The sequence below is a fragment of the Carassius gibelio genome, chromosome B23 (assembly GCF_023724105.1).
Source record: "Carassius gibelio isolate Cgi1373 ecotype wild population from Czech Republic chromosome B23, carGib1.2-hapl.c, whole genome shotgun sequence".
NCBI classification, from domain to species: Eukaryota; Metazoa; Chordata; class Actinopteri; order Cypriniformes; family Cyprinidae; genus Carassius; species Carassius gibelio.
In genome coordinates this window covers 27,069,951-27,090,994 of record NC_068418.1, presented here as the reverse complement: position 1 = coordinate 27,090,994, position 21,044 = coordinate 27,069,951, and the positions used below count along the sequence as shown (strand labels likewise).

The 21,044-nt window shown below is 37.9% G+C and overlaps 2 protein-coding genes across 2 annotated transcripts in view; one reads left to right on the top strand and one right to left on the bottom strand.

Annotated features, from left to right (window-relative positions):
• Nucleotides 1-7,685, bottom strand: part of plod3 (procollagen-lysine, 2-oxoglutarate 5-dioxygenase 3) — a 13,542-nt gene extending 5,857 nt beyond the window's left edge. Inside the window, exons 1-11 of the mRNA XM_052593783.1 lie at nt 7,501-7,685; nt 5,560-5,651; nt 5,325-5,461; nt 4,162-4,325; nt 3,302-3,414; nt 2,704-2,767; nt 2,492-2,589; nt 1,882-1,983; nt 1,663-1,794; nt 262-383; nt 75-179 (exon numbers count right to left, since the gene is read on the bottom strand). Coding sequence (XP_052449743.1) covers nt 75-179; nt 262-383; nt 1,663-1,794; nt 1,882-1,983; nt 2,492-2,589; nt 2,704-2,767; nt 3,302-3,414; nt 4,162-4,325; nt 5,325-5,461; nt 5,560-5,651; nt 7,501-7,576 — 1,205 coding nt within the window. The 5' untranslated portion in view covers nt 7,577-7,685. The remainder of the gene's footprint in view (nt 1-74; nt 180-261; nt 384-1,662; nt 1,795-1,881; nt 1,984-2,491; nt 2,590-2,703; nt 2,768-3,301; nt 3,415-4,161; nt 4,326-5,324; nt 5,462-5,559; nt 5,652-7,500) is intronic.
• Nucleotides 7,686-8,693: 1,008 nt separating this feature from the next.
• asgr1a (asialoglycoprotein receptor 1a) lies at nt 8,694-17,015 on the top strand. Its single transcript, XM_052593797.1, has 9 exons — nt 8,694-8,805; nt 9,621-9,734; nt 10,756-10,878; nt 14,575-14,679; nt 14,881-14,952; nt 15,036-15,110; nt 15,178-15,329; nt 16,345-16,454; nt 16,529-17,015. The coding sequence occupies exons 2-9, from the start codon at nt 9,638-9,640 to the stop codon at nt 16,680-16,682; spliced, it is 888 nt and encodes a 295-aa protein (XP_052449757.1). The 5' UTR covers nt 8,694-8,805; nt 9,621-9,637; the 3' UTR covers nt 16,683-17,015.
• The last annotated feature ends 4,029 nt before the right edge of the window (nt 17,016-21,044 follow it).

Here is a 21,044-nt window from a genome sequence, read left to right as displayed (position 1 = left end):
AAATCATAATGTGCTACATGATATTGTAGAAATAAGTGATTCATAATGTGGTACGTCTGTTCATGTTCACTCACTTGTTTTCTTCAATAAGAATCCGCAAAATATCAAGATTGATCAGAGCAACATCAGAGTCGATGCTGAAGAAATAATCGCAGGAGACGTCCTTCTTACACGCCTCGCTGAAACACAAACACACAATCAATGGAATCATGGGCAAGATCCCCTCATTAAGTGCAAACAATCATCAGGACTGCTATTTACACTGCCATGTTTCTGGCCTGGTCTTGTTTGAGGTTTTCTTCTGGTCCAACAATTTTTGCCCCAGGGAAGAGCGAGCGATGACGTGTCCAGAACCGTTCCACATGCTGCTCGTGATACACAACCTGCACACAAACACACAGTTAGTGTGTGTGAACATGTGACTTGTGTGTTTCACCAGCACATGTGTGGACATGTACCTCATGTAGCAAGAAAGACATGTATGAAGGGCCATAAGAGTGTGTGTGTGGGCTGGAGATCAACCGATAATCAGCTTTACCGACATTTAAGCATTTTTCAATAACTGGATATCGGTTTAGTAATATGTGATCAACCGATAAATACTATTAAAACATGTAACATTTTCTCTGAAGATGTATTATGAAGAAGAAATTTTATATTTTACATTGGAAAAAATACATTAAAAAAAATGTTTTGAGATAACAAATTAGGATTAACGAAAGTTTTATAGATTTATAGTTTGTTCATTTCAGTAATGTTGTTTTCACTGTGTCTAGAAAACAAGTAAAAGACTAAAATATACAAATATTATTTTTGTATACCAATTACGATTGCAGATAAACATGCAAATAATCTGTACTGGTATCGGTTATAAAAACATCAATATCGGTCCATCTCTAGTGTGTACTTGCATTTGTTATGTATAAAATTTAAGAAAATAATATAATAATTTAAAATGTACATTGTTGTCTATTTGTTCATACAAATATCTGTTACCTCCAGGCACATAAACATGCAAATAATCTGTATTAATATCGGTTATTTAAAAAAGCAATATTGGTCAAACTCTAGTGTGTACTTGGATTTGTTATGTATGAAATGAAATAAAATAATGATTTAATTTAACAATTTAAAATGTACATTGTTTTTGTACAAATATTGTGGTTTATGAAAATTAAATACAATAATATATTAATTTAAAATGTAAATTGTGTAAATAAGTAATGTATGAAAATGAAATATAACAATTGAATAATTTAATTCATTAATTAAAAATGTACGTTATTGTTTTTGTGTTCGTACAAATATCGGTTACCAGGCACATAACAGGCAAATGATCTGTATCGATAACGGTAATTAATAAAAAAATTAAATAAAAGCAATATAGGTCTAACTGTATTGTGTACTTGGATTTGTTATTTATGAAAATGAAATAAAATAATAATATAATTTAACAATTTAAAATGTACGTTGCGGTCTTTGTGTTTGTACAAATACCTGGCACATAAACATGCAAATAATCTGTATTGATATCGGTAATTTAAAAAAGCAATATTGGTAAATCTCTGGTGTGTACTTGCATTCTTATGTATGAAAATGATGTGTAATTATTTAACAATTTAATTTAATAATTTCAAATGTACGCTGTCATTGTGTACGTACGTTGTTGTGTATAAAGAGTCGTAAGCGTGCGTGTGGGTAGTTCAAAGTTGCGAGTCTCTCCAGAAATTCATCCAGAAACGGCGTTGGCTGCTCGATAAACACAGCGATATGCACCAGCGGCATCTCCTCGTCCTGCACAAACACACACAAACATAAAATCTCATCCTCCTAAAGCAACCGACGCAGATTTGCCAGACTGTGTTTGTGTCAGCCACTCACAGAAAGACCGCTCAGGTCCAGCAAATCATCGTCACAGATCCCACATCCGTGTTCATACGTCCACGCCGTCGGCACATAGTTACCCAGATAATTCAGCTGGAGCTACACACACACACACACACACACACACACACATAAAAATATTGACTCTTTTCAAACAGGTTTCCTGAAGACCGTCATTGGTCAGATAAACAGTTAGTCCCGCCCCCAAACTCACGAGACAGAAGTTGACTTGCTCATGAATTTGTGATGTCTGCTTATCAAACAAAGATATATTATCACATCATATTTTTCTTACATTTCTGTGTGATGCATTTTATTTTTTAGGATTCACAGATGAAAAGAAAGTTCAAAAGAACAGCATTTATTTAAAATCGATATCTTTTGACACATTTACTGTCACTTTTGATCAGTTTAAAGTATCACTGCTGAATACATACATTCATTTCTTTTAAATATAATTAATTTACTTTTTTTTTACCTTTTCATTGGTGTATATGTACATCACAGTGTGATCAGCAGTAAAGCAGACGTCTGATGTGAATGTCTGTACATTACATGACGGCCCAGTGGTAACAGAGCGGTTACTGTGCAGAATGTTTGCCTTTACCTTAGTCGGGCCGTTGCCATGGATAACGACAGGAAGTGTGTCATAGACCACGTTCCGAGCTCTGACTCTGGATTTCTCAAACTTCAGGACCACTTCCTCTGGAAAAACACACAGGCATCAGATAAAATCAGAAGAACACAAGCAGAATTACAGCAGGACTACAGGGCACAACACAGAAGAGAGAGAGAGTGTGTGTGTGTGTGTGTGTGTACCTATGGCTCCATTGAGATTCTGAAAAATGTGGGATTTGTGGTCCAGCGTGATGTTAAACTTCCTCTGGAAAAGAGAAACTGTATTTAGCATGAAATGTTTTAAGATATAATGATGACCGGCTCTGTTCTTCAACAACTTGGAAGGTTAAACTAACCTATTAAGTATTTTTTTATGAGGATTTTAAATAACATAACTGCTGTAACTAATTAATATAATTTATTAGTAAGTGTTGGTTTATATATATTTTAAGGCTTTAATTTATTTTACCATTTTGACTTATTTATTAATCTTAATTTTTTATATTTTCAGTTTTCATTTTACATTTGGTTTAATTTTTAATAATTTTTTTCTTTTTTACAAAAGTTTTCTATATTGCCATGTGAGTTTAATTTATATTTTTTTAGGTTTCATTCATCTTTTAGTTTTAGTTAAAATTTCTTGTATTTTATCATTTAGTTTCTTTCATAACATTTCTTTATTTGAATTACCAGAACGTTTTTAACAGTTTAATTCAAGGATTATAGCTGGTGCATAAAGGCACAGTAAAGAGGATCTCAGTCCTTCATTGTGTGTTAATGCTTCACCAAACACACACACCCTCTGCTCTTTATCCAGGTAGATGCGTGTGTAGAACAGCTGGTCGTCATCATCGTCCTTGTATTTCCACTGCTTCACTACGGCATGAACCTCAGGAGCGTAGCCGATGAAACCTACACACACACACATACACACACAAACAAAGAATGACATGGGCGTCAGCTGTCATGAGTGTGGGTTTCACTGCACACACACACACACACACACACACACACACTCACAGAATGACATGGGCGTCTGCTGATATGACTGTGGGTTTCACTCACTCTCTCACTCGCTCTCATGTTCTCTCTTGCTTGCTCTCACAGTCTCACTCTCTCATGCTTTTTCACTCTCTCACGCTCTCTCACTTGCTCTCTCACTCTCTCTCTCATGCTATCTCGCTTGCTCTCTCACTCTCTCTCCCTTGCTTTCTCACTCGCTCAAGCTCTCTTGTTTGCTCTCTCACTCTCACACTTTCTCACTCTCTCATGCTCTAACTCACTCATGCCCTCTCTCTCTCACTCCCTCTCTCCCTCTCTCACTCACTCCCTCTCTCACTCCCTCACTCCCTCACTCACTCTCTCACTCACTCTCATGCCCTCACTCCCACTCACTCTCTCCCTCACTCACTCACTCCCTCTCTCCCTCTCTCACTCCCTCACTCACTCTCTCACTCACTCACTCTCTCTCTCACTCTCTCACTCCCTCTCTCTCTCACTCGCTCACTCTCACTCGCTCACTCTCACTCGCTCACTCTCACACTCACTCTCTCTCTCTCTCACTCTCTCTCTCTCACTCTCTCACTCCCTCTCTCACTCACTCTCTCACTCACTCACTCACTCTCACTCTCCCTCACTCCCTCACTCTCACTCACACACCTCCAGAGTTGAGGTAGCGTTTGCCGTGATGCACTGCTGGGTATTTGGAAGCCAGTCTCTGGTCCGGCCAGCAGAAGCCCTCGGCGGAGAAAACCACGCGATGAGAGAAACGAGAAAACTTCCTGAGCAGCTCCTCTGGACCGCTGGCTAAAATCACATCATAACTACACACACACACACACACACACACACAAAACATTCATGTCAACATCACAGAGACACTGTAGAGGGAGTTCAGTTAGGAGTTTCCAAAAACACTCGCCTGCTTTGTACTTTATATGAGTCCTTGATGTGTATGTTGTTTGTTGATGTAACTCTTACTAGGAATTTTGTCTCTATACAAAGTTTAAAAATAATGAAGTTTTTTTTTTTTGCAAAAACCATGATTAATTGGTGTATTTTTAAAGGAACAGCATCTTCTTTTATTAACCGAAGAAAAAATAAAAGGCATAATTTTGTGTAGTTTTAACTGCTGGCAGATAATACCTTTATTTTGCCATTGGAAGTGATTTATTATTTTAATAATAAGTTATTTTAATATCACTGATATAGTATTACAATTTCTGTTAATATGTTGAATAAGATTAAATGTTTTTATTTTCTGTTTTACTCAGCAGGAGATAGTTTTAGTAATTCGTCACTTTTATAATTAAAAAAAAGTTGTAATTATTTTAGTGGTAAACTAATTGAAAACAAGAATATTTAAATAAAATAAGTTTAAAATAATAAAAATAACTTACATAGTTAACGTTTTATTTTTTCAGTTTTCATTACAATTTTAGTTAAATTTGTAGTAATTTTATTCGATTTAAGTTTGTTTTTTTCTACATTTCAGTGTTTGGTTAATTTCAGTGCTTCGACTAAAAATAAACCCAGTTGTTTTCATATAATTATGTTTTGTTTGTTTCTTTCAGTTTCAGTGAACGATGTTAACAGTAGTTTATTGCCCACATGATGTGAAGTTACCAGTGAGCATTTCTGCAAACCATAAACAACAGAAGAAGAACACACACATCAACACACACTAACTTATCTTACACAGTAACTGTTTTTGACACAAATGAAACCTCATACTCACCAGGGTTAGGAAATCAAGTTACATAAAGAAAGAAGCTATTATTAAGGAGCAAAGGAGAAACCAGGTCATGACATTGTGTTCTCACCTGTCTACAAACATGATGACGGTGTTTTGTTTGTCTTTGTGTTTCTCTAGTTCTGTCTTCAGCCATCGAACCTTCTGACCTCCGCCGACGGTCCGGGCCACATCTCCACCCTTCCACTCCTCACCCAGACCCAGAACCTACACACCACCACCCACACACAACCGTGCACACATGTTACTGATGTCCTCTCAACTACAGAAACGTCAGATCTGGAGGGAAGGAGCAGATGCGACACCTGGACGCTGTAGTTGAACTGTCGGATGGTGCGCATGAACCTCAGGTAGCCATCGGTCACTTCTGTGGCGGCGGTGATCACCAACAGCTCATCTGAACACACACAAACATCACAGACTTCACAGATACCCAATCTGAGCTGGAGATTCACAATGGCTCTGCATCTACAGTGAAGGGTGGACGAGATATATCCGAACCCTTCTGTTGTGTTGGGGTCACGCATTTATTAAACTGCTTAAAATACTGGTTAAACTATTTATTTCTACTTGGAATTTGGTGAACTTTTTTCATTTAGGGTCATCAATGTGCATGCAAAGTTGGATGTGTTTTGAAAAAAAAATGACCCACATATGTATTTTCAAACTGCTTGAAATGCTAGTTAAGCTAATCATTTCCTTTTGAAATTTGGAGCATATTTTTAATCTGGCATCATGAATGTGCATGCTAAGTTTCGTCGCTCAGATGATTTCTGAAAAGGCTGTACAAAAATTGGTAAGAGTTTTGTGTTGGGAACTGAGCTCTGTTAGTTTCTGTGGAATTCGACAAAACTCAACCCTTTAAAAAAACATTAGAATTGGTTTACAAAAAAAAGAAGTAAACTAAGAAAACCCTTATTGTAGCTTAACAAAGACTAAAATATGACATACACGAGAACTTCAAGACTCAAAGTTCACACAAAAATAAAACTCGTCTTTGAATCTTACAAGAGAAATTCAGTGTTTCTTCATCTACTTGAGTTTCACAGTCAAAAGATCTGTTGAAGGTTATTTTTTTCAGTTACTAGTCTGATGCAACACTGAAAGAAAGGATGAAAAACAGAGAAAGACACAAATAGAAATAAATATTACTTACACTAATTACAAATAAAGTGAGATGCCATTTTTACTCGTAGTTATTCACTCCTTAGTGTGAAAACTACCATTACAGATAGTCATTTTTAAAGTTATTTTGTGGCTGTGTTAATTTTGAACTAAACATATGACCTCTAACACAATAGAAATAACAATACATGGGAATTATTACATTTTAAATATATATATATATATATATATATATATATATATATATATATATATATATATATATATATATATATATTTCTAATCCCCAACAACAGTTTTTCTGTATTTACACAAATCTTTAGCATTATTCATAGTGTATATTTTCACTAAATTGCATGGAAACCAACAATCCCCATTTTTTTATTCCAATAATGATGGGAAATGTGAATCAAAATTATACTTATTTTACATATACATGTTCACAACTCTAAAAATAGAATAAATAGATTTGCTATCCACGGAGTCAGAAAAACACACTAAAACATAAAAACAACAGCATGATAATGGTCAGAATGTAGTTGAGTGGTGTTCACTGTGGATGAAGATGTGAAGTCTGCGAGAGATCCTCAGAAACACAAGCACATGTTCTTCTGTGGAACCTTCTGGATCTCCTGCGGTTCTGTGGTTCTGTTCACACATGCAGGAGATCCAGAAGCTTCTAAACGACCCTCTTAACTCTTTTTATTCAGCATTTCCATCACACTTCATACAGATCTGCTGCGGTTTTCAAAAATCTTCTGAGTTCCTCTTTACAGATCTGCCATGGTAAACAGTTTCTGGGTGAAACCCGACCTACAGTAACCTACAACTGTTACAGTAATTACACGGACTCTATGTAAATATGAATAACGTTATTATTCAAACATTCCCTGCCCTTTTTGATGAATTCCTTTGATGACACAGGAGCTATTATCAATTTACCACAATTTTAAACAGAAGTACGGTTTTGGACAAAAACAATGTTTACCATTTGTTCGGTTCTGATCTGGTTTTGTTTTGTTTTCGCTGATTCGGATCCGCTCGTGCGCGGTTACATTAGATTCGGATCTGACTGGACATTTAAAGCAAGACGTGACTGAAAACGATGTAACGGTTCTTACCGGGTTTCCCGGTCTTCGACTCGGTTCGGCTGAGCTGAACGACGCCCAGGATCAGGATCAGGAGCACCGCAGTCATCTCGATCGGCCTCGGTTCGGTTTTCCCGTCGCTCCAGCGCAGAACTCTCCCGAAGTTCGGGGACGCAGGGCAGGAATTTTAGCGTCAACTTGAAGAAACCGCCTCACTTCCGCTCGAACAGCCAATGACCGCGGAGCAGAAGATGACTGACAGGAAACTGGCCAATAGGAAGAGAGAACGCGACGGCGTTTGACCAATCAGAGTCAGACAAATGGAACGCTATTCTTCTAAAAAATCAACCCTTTGGGCTAAAGAGAGAGTGATTGAGGGAGGAGTGCCACGTTTTAGGAATAACTCAAGGGGTGTGTCTATATAACGTTTCTAAAAATACATATATATATGTAAATCCTACAAACCAATATAGAGTTTTTACATTGGCAAAAACATTAATAACTATAATGTCTTTCTTGATTGATTTGTTATTATGTTAAATTATTTTACTTTTAAAAATAAAATATGCTCATACATTTGATTTGGTACGGTGAAAAGCTTTTTTTTATAGTTTAAAAATATTAAATTCACGAAAACTATGAAATATTTTAAATGGAACTACATGAATGAAATTATGAGAAACCAAAGCAACTGGGTTAGTTTAACCTGAAGTGTGTTGTAATCAATCTTCACAGAGCACTGGAGGCAATGCAATATAATACAGATAGTCTATAATCCATAATAACACTTCCTCCAGTGAAAAAGTGTTCTGGTCTGAATCAGGAGAGAAATCTGCACAGATCAAGCAGCGTTTAAACAGATCTAAACTAATCTGTGAGAGACAACAGCAGATGCACTTCTTCACTGGAGGAAGTGTTATTCTGGATTATAGACTCTATGTGTTTGAGTTAAAATCATCTTAATGCTGGATGTGTTTCAGGTTTTGTCTTCTCCAGATGTTCACTGATGGACTGGAGTGATGTGGATTATTGGGATGTTTTTATCAGCTGTTTGGACTCTCATTATCATGTTCTGGCATACAATACAATAAAGAAAAACATAAAAACGGTTGAAATCATGAGTTTAATACTGAACATATGAAAAATCCCCCAACTAAACACAAACACACACACACACACACACACACACACACACACACACATCTGTGTTCACAGCTCATGTTTACTGCACACAAAGTAAATATTCTTTAATTCAAACAAGCTCAAAGTACAGATTCTCTCTCTCTCTCACACACACACACACACACACACAGCAGGATCTGATTTCTCACACAGGAGGTAAGTGAAAAATAAATATTTATTTCCAAAATAAATCCAAGTACCTTGTGAACTATTAATACTGTAACAATAATCTGAATCGGCGGACCGTCGGAGACTGACAGTCGGATCTATTCTAGATTGGTTTAGTTTGTTTTCTGATGAACAAACCCGAACCTCGAGTGAGAAACACTGATTTACCCTTACAGCTTCAGAACCACTGTGTCCTCTTCTTATATTACTTCAGAATCAAAAGCTATACATGTTATTTAATATTTCAAACTGTGAAAAATTAACAGTGACATTTATTTATTTATTTGCCAGTTTCTCTAAATAATTTTTTATCTGTTAAGCAGTCACTGAGTGATGGAGCTAAATGATCTTTTAATTCTTTCCTCTGTATTAAAGAAGATGGTCAAACTCTCTTTCTGGAGATAACGGTTGGTGAATAAGCACCGTCAAACCTTTAGGGTTTTAATACTCTTGAAATCTTGTCATCATTAAAACAGATAAAGGTGTATCTTTAACATTGGTGAAAATGAACTAAATAGCGGTCATGTGAAGAAGCTTCATCTTCTGCTGCGAATCAAAGTTCAGGTTTGTTGAATTTGCATCATGAAAAAGCATTCGACCAATAGAAGCTCTGATCACCTGGGACTGAGGCTCTGTGATTGGCTGGAGGAACGACATGCAGCAGTGTTTCATTGGTCTGGAAACCAGATTGAAGCCATTTTCAGACCGTCAGCTCAATATGAGGAGGTCGTCTCGCTGTGACATCATTTCCTGCAGAAGAATGAACGAGTGATGAATATTCATGAACGTGTGTGTGTTTGCAGGTCCAGACTCAGTCATCATGAGGGCCGTCACGTCCGAAAGCAGCTCTGGAAACGAATATACAGACGAGTTTGAAAATTCAGAGAACAGTGATGACACAGAGTTCTGGAGGAAAGGTGTGAGAGAAGAAAAAACTGAAAACAGATGAATGCACATGTTAAATAATGTGTTATTTCAATGTGTTAGGAGATAGAAAGCATCAATAATTCAGTAGAAAAAGTCAACGGAACGACCCGTGTGTGTGTGTTCTTTCTCCAGCATTCCTCTGCTTGTTGACTGACTGTAGTTTATTCAGCTGCTCAACCTACTTTGACCTTTGACACACACACACACACACACACACACACTGAATTCTCCCCCTAGCAACATCCTAGCAACCTTAGAATCAGAAGAATCGCATAGCAACAATTGAAAAATTCCGCTTCCAAACATCAACATCAACACCATGGCAACAAGAACACTCCATCTTCACAAAGACAAACATCACTCACATTTTTCTTTTATTAAATATCAGTTTTAGAATATTATTCATAAAAAATAAATAAAAAAACACTAAAATGTAGGCTGTCAGTATATACTGAGAACAAAATTGATCAGAAATTACTGCGTTTACAAATAATTACAAAGATGCAGCAAGTGACATTGAATTAAATAGTAGAAGGACTTGTAAACGTATTTTCTTGTAAAACAAACTTCATTTACATTTATTTACAACATATTATGTACAACAAATGAGACAAATATATATAAACATATATATATAAACGTGTGGTGAACGGAAATTAGGTCTAACATAACATCAAATACAATTTTTGTGTTCACATTTGCTCCAATAGCAAAAGATAAAACTGTTACAACATAGTTTTCTAAAGTAATGTTTACAACACAAAAGAAAAAAAAAGAAAAGAAAAAAAAAACATCTGAAAAAATATGACTCTGAAGTACTGATCTGATATATATATATATATGCATTTTTACTAATCCCTTACGAAAATTAACCATGGTTTTACTGTAGTAAAATTGTAGTAACCCATGGCTTTTGTGGCCGTTTTTTGGCGTATTTACTACTATTTGTATAACTAGAGTTTTACTACATACCATGTACCGTGCGTGTGTGTGTGTGTGTGTGTGTGTCAGAGTCGTCTGTGCGCAGGATCGTAGAGGCGCCCTCTGGCGGTCGCTGGCGGTGGCAGGTGTTTGCTGCGATCTGTATAATGGCTCTGGCTCTGCTGCTGCTGATCATCACAGTATCTGTGATCCGTGAGTAAAACATCATCATATCATACTGACACCATGATCCTATTTGTCTTAATTCATTTCTAAATAACTTATATTGTCAGACTGGAGTGGTTCAAATAGGTCTAAAAAGCTATAACAGCCTACTTATAAGTCATAAATAGAGATTTTTATGTTAACATAGTTCATCAGTCCATAATTACACTATTTAGACAAGGTAAAACCAACAACATTACAGCAGCGCAGGGGCGGATCTAGAAAAATATTGATGGGGTGGCGAGAAGGGGGCAGGAATTCTTGAGGGGTGGCAACATATGGCAGACGTATATCTACTGAATTTAGTCACAGTTATCACAGTTTGATGATAAATATATGTGCACACTACAAAAGGACACAGCTATCATTTACAAACTTAATCTCATGCAATCAATGTCTTGCATTTGAAACAGTCCATATAAGGAATAAGCACCACACACTCACTAGTGAATACAGTATATTGAAACTTCTTTGTAAATTATAATTTGAAGTAACAAAACCATGGTTAATTTGCAGTTACCATGGCTACAAGAACGATGATTTGTGGTGTTATTGTTAGGGTTAGGGTTAGGGTTAGGTTAACCTAAAACCATGGGTAATTGTCCTGAGGGAACCTGAAAAAAAAAAAAAAAAAAACTTTCACAGGAATGTGCCTGAAAGTGATAAACTGGCCTCGATTTTACCTAAATGATTTATACTTTATTTTAATATATATTAAAAATGTATAAGGTGTGCATTGTAGCTGACACCTAAATGAATACATTACAATAGTTTTGTGACTGCAAGTCTTTCTCCTCAAATGCTACTGAGCTTCAAATTTGCATTTGTGCCCATGTGAAAGAGTTGCATAATTTACATATGATTTACAGGTTATTTTAATAAATATCAAACATTTAATTTAATTGTGCATTATAGCTGACACCTACACGAACAATTACAGTTGTTTTTATGACTATAAGTCATTCTCCTCAAATGCAACTGATGTTAGAAAAGTGTCTACCAATATCGCATGTAACTTTAGAGACGGCCCCTAAATTTGAGACTCGTCCAACGTCAAGCCAAATTTATGCCCGTTTTTTTTTTTTTTTTTACTTTTAGTTTTCCTTTCTCTTCGCTGGATTGCTGATGTACTCTACCCGGGAATAGATGTTCATCCATCAATTATGAACATTCAGCCGCAAACATGAGGTGCGAGCGGTAGCGAGCGCGGATAGGAGAATGGAGGAAGTTTCTTTTTTTTTTTTTTGGAGTAACTGGGATGGTGCCCCCTCCGGGAGTTGGTGCCCTACGCAGACTGCGTACTCTGCGTTTAGGGAGCTACGGTACTGAACACCTTTAATATCGAGATTTGATTAAATGTTCTACTTCTGATTTATTCATTCAAAAATGGCCGAATTCCGTGACGTTCTGCTTTATAAGCAAGTTCCATTTCCGCGATTCAATCCCTGTCTCTTTTCAAACACAAACGCGGTGAATTTAAGAATGAAAGTGTGAAAGTTAGTTCTGACACAAAACGAAGTTGTTACGTATCCTAACGCTTTTTAAAATTGGGTAATGTATCACGAAGTAGACTACACTGTAATGTTAGTTATTTATCATCTCAAAGTCTGTGCTTCCATTAAAGCTTCATTTATTGATAGATAATCAATTATTACCCAGCTTTTCCTCCTGAGTCTCAGGCCGGTGACAAACTGGATGCGTGTCGTGAGCGTGGCGGTTCTGCTGCATGGCGGCTGCTTCGCGTTTTCTGTGTTTTTATACAGTCTATGGTCTTTACACACCAGAATCGCTGCTGCTGCTGTAGGGGACATAGAGGGAGACCCTTGTCTTCATGACAACAGTATCTATACTTCATGTTGAGAATAAATATAAAGCCTACTGATAAAGGACACCGTCAACAGTATTGATGGCAAAATAGACTATGTTTGACAGGTGTAATACTTGAAAATCGAAAAGTATTAATTTATTTTTTAAATTACATTTATATCTGAATATGTCAGAGTTCTGAGCGGGTTCGCGAATCATTTGAGTCAGTTCGGCAGTTCAGAGCGGGATCACGAGTCAGTTTGGGGATCGCGGATCATTTGAGTCAGTTCGGTAGTTCGTAGCGGGATCGCGAATCATTTGAGTAAGTTATGGGGATCGCGAATCATTTGAGTCAGTTTGGGAGTTCGGAGCGGGATCGTGAATCATTTGAGTCAGTTCGGGAGTTCGTAGCGGGATCGCGAATCATTTGAGTCAGTTATGGGGATCGCGAATCATTTGAGTCAGTTATGGGGATCGCGAATCATTTGAATCAGTTCGGGAGTTCGTAGCGGGATCGCGAATCATTTGAGTCAGTTATGGGGATCGCGAATCATTTGAGTCAGTTTGGGGATCGCGAATCATTTGAATCAGTTCGCGAGTTCGTAGCGGGATCGCAAATCATTTGAGTAAGTTTTGGGGATCGTGAATCATTTGAGTCAGTTTGGGAGTTCGGAGCGGGATCGCGAATCATTTGAGTCAGTTCTGGTATCGCGAATCATTTGAATCAGTTCGAAAGTTCATAGCGGGTTCCCGAATCATTTGAGTCATTTCTGGAGTTCAAAGTGGGTTCGCGAATCATTTGAGTCAGTTTGGGGATCGCAAATCATTTGAATCAGTTCGAAAGTTCATAGCGGGTTCCCGAATCATTTGAGTCATTTCGGGAGTTCAAAGTGGGTTCGCGAATCATTTGAGTCAGTTTGGGGATCGCAAATCATTTGAATCAGTTCGGGAGTTCGGAGCGGGATCACAAATCATGAAAGATTCGCGCTTGTAAATTTTCAAATTGTCCATAACTTTTAATTCGTTGCTGCCAACTGGGTTTTTTTTTTTGCCACCCTATGCAACCCGATAATTTTATTAGGGGGTTCTATCTGTGTATACTTTTAATCATTGCTTTGTTTTTATAATTGCCTTGTTTGATTAATTGCACTGTTTAACAAAAAAGAAACAATTCAGATAAATAAATAAAAAAGATTGCTGCTGAATTAAATTATTCATGAACTAACTCCGAAGTTCCGATCTGAATAATTATTCACAAAACTGCTCCGAAGTTCTGATCTAATTGAAATGATTAGCTATACACACGCTGAAGTTCCAATCTGAATCAAATAATTAGAGATGTATGCACTGAAGCCCCATCTAGTTCAAATGATTAGCAATATGAGGTTTGAAATCCCGATCAGATAGACAATACGCGATCCAATTGGAGCACTTCAAAGTGAATCATTTTGCGACGCAATGTTTTAATTGATTCAGAGTTTCGAAACCGTTAAGCTAACCCTTTAATATGATGAGCTGCAGCTCAAACTACATGTCAAAAAGATGTGCATTATGAAGCTTTTACCTTAATTCACTATGTTTTAAACAGTGCTGTCAAACGATTAATCGTGATGAACGCGGAGACGAAGAAGAGTCTTTATTAATCCAAACAAGATTCTTTTTTTCTTTTTTTGTAGAAAAGATACATCAGCATTTAAACTACCTTCCAACTTATAAATACAATCATGACTTGAATGCACCATAATAAGGCCTACAATTAATGTGGAATATGTACACAAATAAGTGGATATTTTCATACATTTTACAAAGTTTCAACCAGAGCCATCAATAAAAAAAGAATGATGTTTAATTTTTTCATATGTGTAACTGTTTTGTTAGACGTGAAGTTTGGCAGGAAGTTCTCAACTACAGAGACGAACATACAGAATCTGACGCAAACGCTTGTGAGCGTCATAACCAGAACACGTGACCTGGAGGAACACGGTAATATAGCCTTCATCATCTTTCAACCATGTGAAATGACTTTCTCATCTGACATAATCAATCGCTCTTGTTTATTAACTAGTAAATCAATTAGACACTGAAGAAAATCAAGTCCAAACTACATTAGTTTTTTTTACTGAATTTAATAAACTATTACCACAATATAGAAGTAAAATGTGTTTTAAAATGACGTATGTTCAGGACATAAGCTGCTTTTGGAAATCAGCAGTCTGGAGTTTAACCAAGAGACAATGCAAAGCATGATTAATGATAGTAAGTAGCACACATGCAGACAAACCAAACTTGACAAACTAATGTAAATCCACTGCAGATCTTATTAATATGTGTTTGTTTAGTGTCGGACTCAGCGCAGGCCCTCCGTGACACAGTTTCTGGTCTGAAATGCCAGATTAACAAGATAAGGAACAACAGTAAGTGATGCTGTATTAGTGTGTTCTCGTGTCTCATGCAGAGCGTGACACACGTGTGTATGTTCAGACACGCAGGAGCTGTGCTGTCCTGATGGATGGATGCTCTTTTCTACAAACTGTTATTTCTTCTCTGATGATGGGATGCCATGGGACGCGGCCAAGGACGAGTGTAGGAAGAAGAGATCAGAGCTGCTCGTCTTAAAAAGCAGACAGGAGAAGGTCAGAGCGGATCCGTACTGTACAACTAAACCAACAGAGAGTAACCAACAGCACCAGCCACACAACTAAACTAACAGAACTACTCAACACAGCTAAACCAGCACAACTTAACCAACAGCACCAGACATACAACTTAATCAAAACATTACACTAACACAAACCAAACCAACCAAGACCAAATCAATTCAAATAAACAAAAAAAAAAAGTAGGGATGCATGAAAAAAAATCGGCTGATATGTAATACGCAGCTTGTCAGTAAAGCCGGTTCTGTAATCAGTCTCTACATGTGCGTGTGTTCACTGACAAGCTGTGCGAAACATGTGCAAAATATGACCGAGATTTACCGCAGATTACAGAACTGGTTTTACTGACAAGGTGCACATTAAAATCAGCCGATATTTACCATGCATCCCTACAAAACAAATACACTAAAGCAACCAAACCAACACAACTAAACCTACATGAAGAAACCAACAAAGCTAAACCAAAACAACTAAACCATCACACTTAACCAACATCATCAACAACACAAGTAAACCAGCAGAAATAAAGTTAAAACAACAGACACAAATCAAAACAACTAACCCACCAAACACACAACTAAACACATAACTTCTTGGACTGTTTCCAGCAGGTGGAACGGCCCATATATCTCAATCTCAATTCAAGTCTTTAACTATTTTCAAAAAACATTAAAAGACACTTTTCACCATCACCTGACCAGTTAAAACTAGCACTGACCTATTCTATTCTATTCTATTCTATTCTATTCTATTCTATTCTATTCTATTCTATTCTATTCGGTTCTATTCGGTTCTATTCTATTCTATTCGTTTTTGTCTAATTTAGTAAAAAGCTTGCTATATGTGTAATGTGTTCTCTAGTTGTTCTGATTGGATAAAAGCGTCTGTTACAGTAAATGACTCAATGTAAAGGTAAAGCGGCATGTTTTTTCTGACTCAATCAGTGCTCTTGTAATCATGTGTGTGTGTGTGTGTGTGTGTGTGTGTTCAGAGTTTCGTGATTAGTAAGACCAGGCCTCTGTACTACTGGCTGGGCTTGACTGATGCCCACACTGGTGAGTGGGAATGGCTGGACGGAACGCCGTATACGATCATCAGGAGGTGAGTGTGTGTGCAGTGGCAGGAGCATCGTTCACACTCCAGAGTTCATCACGTGTGTGTGTGTGTGTGTGCAGTGAATGGATGCCTGGTCAGCCGGATGACTGGAAAGCTCACGGTTTGGGAGGCGGTGAAGACTGCGCTCACTTTCATCACGACGGACGCTATAATGACGATCACTGCTCTCGTCTCTACCGCTACGTCTGCAAAGCTCAGGCCTCCTCCATCTGAGACATGAATGTCCTTAACGGCGTCAACAATTCACAACAAAAACATCAAACAAATATAATATCAGTGTGAATATAAACACTAATAATGGTTTAATAAAAGTTTCTGATTCGTATATTTACTGTATATAAACAATATTCTGTATTGATTTTGGAGGCATGACAAGGTATTTTAGTTTAGTTACTCATGTTCCTGTGCTACAAAAAAATGTTGCTCTGGATGAAAGCAACAGATAAACGAATAAATGTAGCTCTGTACTTTTGATTCTACAGCCACGCTGAAAGTGTAACTGTTATTGTATTTTTGATCAAATAAATGCAGCTTTTGTGAGCAGAAGAGACTCTTTCAAAGACATTCAAAAGCCCAAAATGTTAAACAGTACAAGCATACCGTTCTCTCCACCTCTATGTGGGTTTGAAATTTTAATCATGAGACTCAAGTGTAAACACTGAGCTTTTTTAGGTTGGACAATATCTTTGTTTTCTCTCTGATTCGTCATTGATAACTTCTGATTCTACCACTAAACTGATTTGTGAAGGGTCAGAGGTCACGCTTATAGTAACTTCTGTATTTTTCTATGTTTTTCCTTTATTTTCTTGTGTTTGTCATTGTTCAGTTATTCCTGTATGGAAAGAGTATATTCAATCAACAGGGGTCAAAGGTCACAAATGGAATCACTTCTGTGTTTCCAAATGATTCCTGGCTTTGTGTTCGAAGGTCATAGTTCTGTAATTTTTATATGGAAAGAGTCTTATTTTGGATCTCTGGCTCCTCTGTCAATTTTTGTAATGGAGAGCAAGGGTATTTGAGAAAGTACAAGTGCACGAGGTCAAATGTCACGCTCTTCCGCTGCAGTTGCACTTCCCTCTTTAATGCTGCCACCACCACATCTGCTTTACTATTGGACAGCAAGCTGGAGACTCCGTCCATATCCTCATGCCCGTCCCACGAGTGATGCTTGTCCTCCAACTCTTTCAGATGCTTAAACAGAGATTCCTCCCAGATTTCTTGCTTTTTGTTTTACTATGCTTTTTCCCTAATATTTTGATAATTTTTTAAGGTGACATACAATATTTGAAATTGTTCTCTAATGGCCCGATAGTGTGCATATGAAGTTTTATCTCAAAATACCCCACTGATAACTCACTTTTAGGGTATGAGCCAAAATGCACTGTTATCTGTGTTTGTCCTCTTAAAATGAAAATGAGCTGCTGCTCCTTTCTCCCTTTTCGGAGCGGAGCAGTCAGTGTTGCCAAGTACATGGTTTTCCCGTGGGTTTAAGTGACCCCAATAACATGATATTTAAAGTCAAAGTCAAAGACACCTTTATTTATATAGCGCTTTAAACAAAATACATTGCATCAAAGCAACTGAACAACATTAATTTGGAAAACAGTGTGTCAATAATGCAAAATGATAGTTAAAGGCAGTTCATCATTGAATTCAGTTATGTCATCTCTGTTCAGTTTAAATAGTGTCTGTCATTTATTTGCAATCAAGTCAACGATATCGCTGTAGATGAGGTGACCCCAACTAAGTAAGCCAGAGGCGACAGCGGCAAGGAACCGAAACTCCATCGGTGACAGAATGGAGAAAAAACCTTGTGAGAAACCAGGCTCAGTTGGGGCCAGTTCTCCTCTGACCAGACGAAACCAGTAGTTCAATTCCAGACTACAGCAAAGTCAGATTGTGCAGAAGAATCATCTGTTTCCTGTGGTCTTGTCCTGGTGCTCCTCTGAGACAAGGTCTTTACAGGGGATCTGTATCTGGGACTCTAGTTGTCCTGGTCTCCGCTGTCTTTCAGGGCAGTAGAGGTCCTTTCTAGGTGCTGATCCACCATCTGGTCTGGATACGTACTGGATCCGGGTGATAGCAGTGACCCTCTGATCTGGACACAGACTGGATCTGGTGGCTACGGTGACCTCGGAACAAGAGAGAAACAGACAAATATTAGCGTAGATGCCATTCTTCTAATGATGTAGCAAATACATAGGGTGTTATGGGAAGTGTTTCCGGTTCCGGTTTACCTAATTAATGCAGCCTAAAAATCCTTTAACGGATTTGGATATTAAAAGCATATTAGTATGTTATGTGTATGCCAGGTTAAAGAGATGGGTCTTTAATCTAGATTTAAACTGCAAGAGTGTGTCTGCCTCCTGAACAATGTTAGGTAGGTTATTCCAGAGTTTAGGCGCCAAATAGGAAAAGGATCTGCCGCCCGCAGTTGATTTTGATATTCTAGGTATTATCAAATTGCCTGAGTTTTGAGAACGTAGCGGACGTAGAGGAGTATAATTTAAAAGGAGCTCATTCAAATACTGAGGTGCTAAACCATTCAGGGCTTTATAAGTAATAAGCAATATTTTAAAATCTATGAGATGTTTGATAGGGAGCCAGTGCAGTGTGGACAGGACCGGGCTAATATGGTCATACTTCCTGGTTCTAGTAAGAACTCTTGCTGCTGCATTTTGGACTAGCTGTAGTTTGTTTACTAAGCGTGCAGAACAACCACCCAATAAAGCATTACAATAGTCTAACCTTGAGGTCATGAATGCATGGATTAAAATTTCTGCATTTGACATTGAGAGCATAGTCCGTAATTTAGATATATTTTTGAGATGGAAAAATGCAGTTTTACAAATGCTAGAAACGTGGCTTTCTAAGGAAAGATTGCGATCAAGTAGCACACCTAGGTTCCTAACTGATGACGAAGAATTGACAGAGCAACCATCAAGTCTTAGACAGTGTTCTAGGTTATTACAAGTGGAGTTTTTAGGTCCTATAATTAACAGCTCAGTTTTTTTTCTTAATTTAGCTGTAAGAAATTACTCGTCATCCAATTTTTTATATCGACTATGCATTCCATTAGTTTTTCAAATTGGTGTGTTTCACCGGGCCATGAAGAAATATAGAGCTGAGTATCATCAGCATAGCAGTGAAAGCTAACACCATGTTTCCTAATGATATCTCCTTAAAATGTGAATCTGTGTGAACATTTGGTTGGTGTTATGCAAATCTTCCCATATCATGACATAGAGATATTGGGTCATGTTTGAACGAGCCATTTTAGGTAGGAGCGGTTAGCTCTTATCTTTTATAAAGAATATCTCTTTAGGTTTGTAACTTTACTCTTTGCAACTTTACAGATCTTCTTTATGCACCAAGAGCTTGTAACACTCCAAAGAGAAAGGTGTGATCCCTTTAATAGGCTACCTTACTCATTCATTCCCACTGCAAAACATTTTAAATCATGATGCATTTTCTATATAAGATTTTTTTAAATGTAAATTTTTGTTTCCTTTGGGGGAAAACAAGTACATTTAAATGTTTTTTACTTAAAACAAATACAAGTATCCGCCATGGGGTCATAATCATCGTAATGCAAATGTAAACAAGGTTCACGTGTTCACACTTACATACAATTTAGAGGGAAAAATGTATACGCCGTTTTGGCATGCTGTCCGGAGGGAGGGCTCCGAGCTTGGAGTTCGGCCCGAACCCAGAGTACTGCCCCCTATGTAAATGTTTTAGGACAGTTTAAGTGTGGAGAAGGGGTGGTGGGTGCTGCGAGACAGTCAAATGAATTAAGGTGAGACTGTTGCATATATACCTCTTACCATTAATTGCTGAGGGCTCTCCACCTGTGTTAATAATCCGTGATGTCGGCTCACTGAACCTGGACTGACGGGCCCTGCTGGCCTGCAACAGGGAGCAGTTGTAATTTGGAGCGATCAATCAGGCGAGATTGCGCCTTTCTCTGCTGTGAGACTAATGCTCTCTGGACAAAAAGAGAAAACAGGGAAGTGGAAGATGGGTACTTGCCCCGGAGATTTTCTCACTGCGTCCGCTGTGAGATCAAATGCTCGCAGGACGAAAGAGAAAATGTAAGTGCACTAACGGGAATGTTCTCGCTGCGTCCGCTGTGAGATCAATGCTCGTTGGACAGAAAGAGAAAACAGGGAAGAGGAAGATGGGTCCTTGACCGGGAGATTTTCTCACTGCGTCGGCTGTGAGACCAAATGCTAGCTGGACGAAAGTGAAAACATAAGTGCTCTACCCGGAAAGTTCTCGCTGTGTCCAATGTGAGACCAAATGCTCACTGGACAGAAAGAGAAAACAGGAAAGAGGAAAATGAGAGCTTGACTGGGAGATTTTCTCATACTGCATCCACTGTGAGACCAAATGCTCACTGGACGAAAAAGAAAACATAAGTGCTCTACCGGGAAAGTTCTTGCTACGTCCGCTGTTAGACCAAATGCTCATGGGACAGAAAGAGAAAACGGGAAAGAGGAAAATGAGAGCATGACCAGGAGATTTTCTCACACTGCGTCCGCTGTGAGACCAAATGCTCACTGGACGAAAGAG

What these genes read in the sequence shown, in the direction of transcription:
- asgr1a (XM_052593797.1), top strand. Translation starts at nt 9,638, where the DNA reads ATGAGGGCCGTCACGTCCGAAAGCAGCTCTGGAAACGAATATACAGAC. An exon ending in CACAGAGTTCTGGAGGAAAG is followed by an intron (nt 9,735 to 10,755) that starts GTGTGAGAGAAG and finishes TGTGTGTGTCAG; the next exon opens with AGTCGTCTGTGCGCAGGATC. An exon ending in CCGTATACGATCATCAGGAG is followed by an intron (nt 16,455 to 16,528) that starts GTGAGTGTGTGT and finishes GTGTGTGTGCAG; the next exon opens with TGAATGGATGCCTGGTCAGC.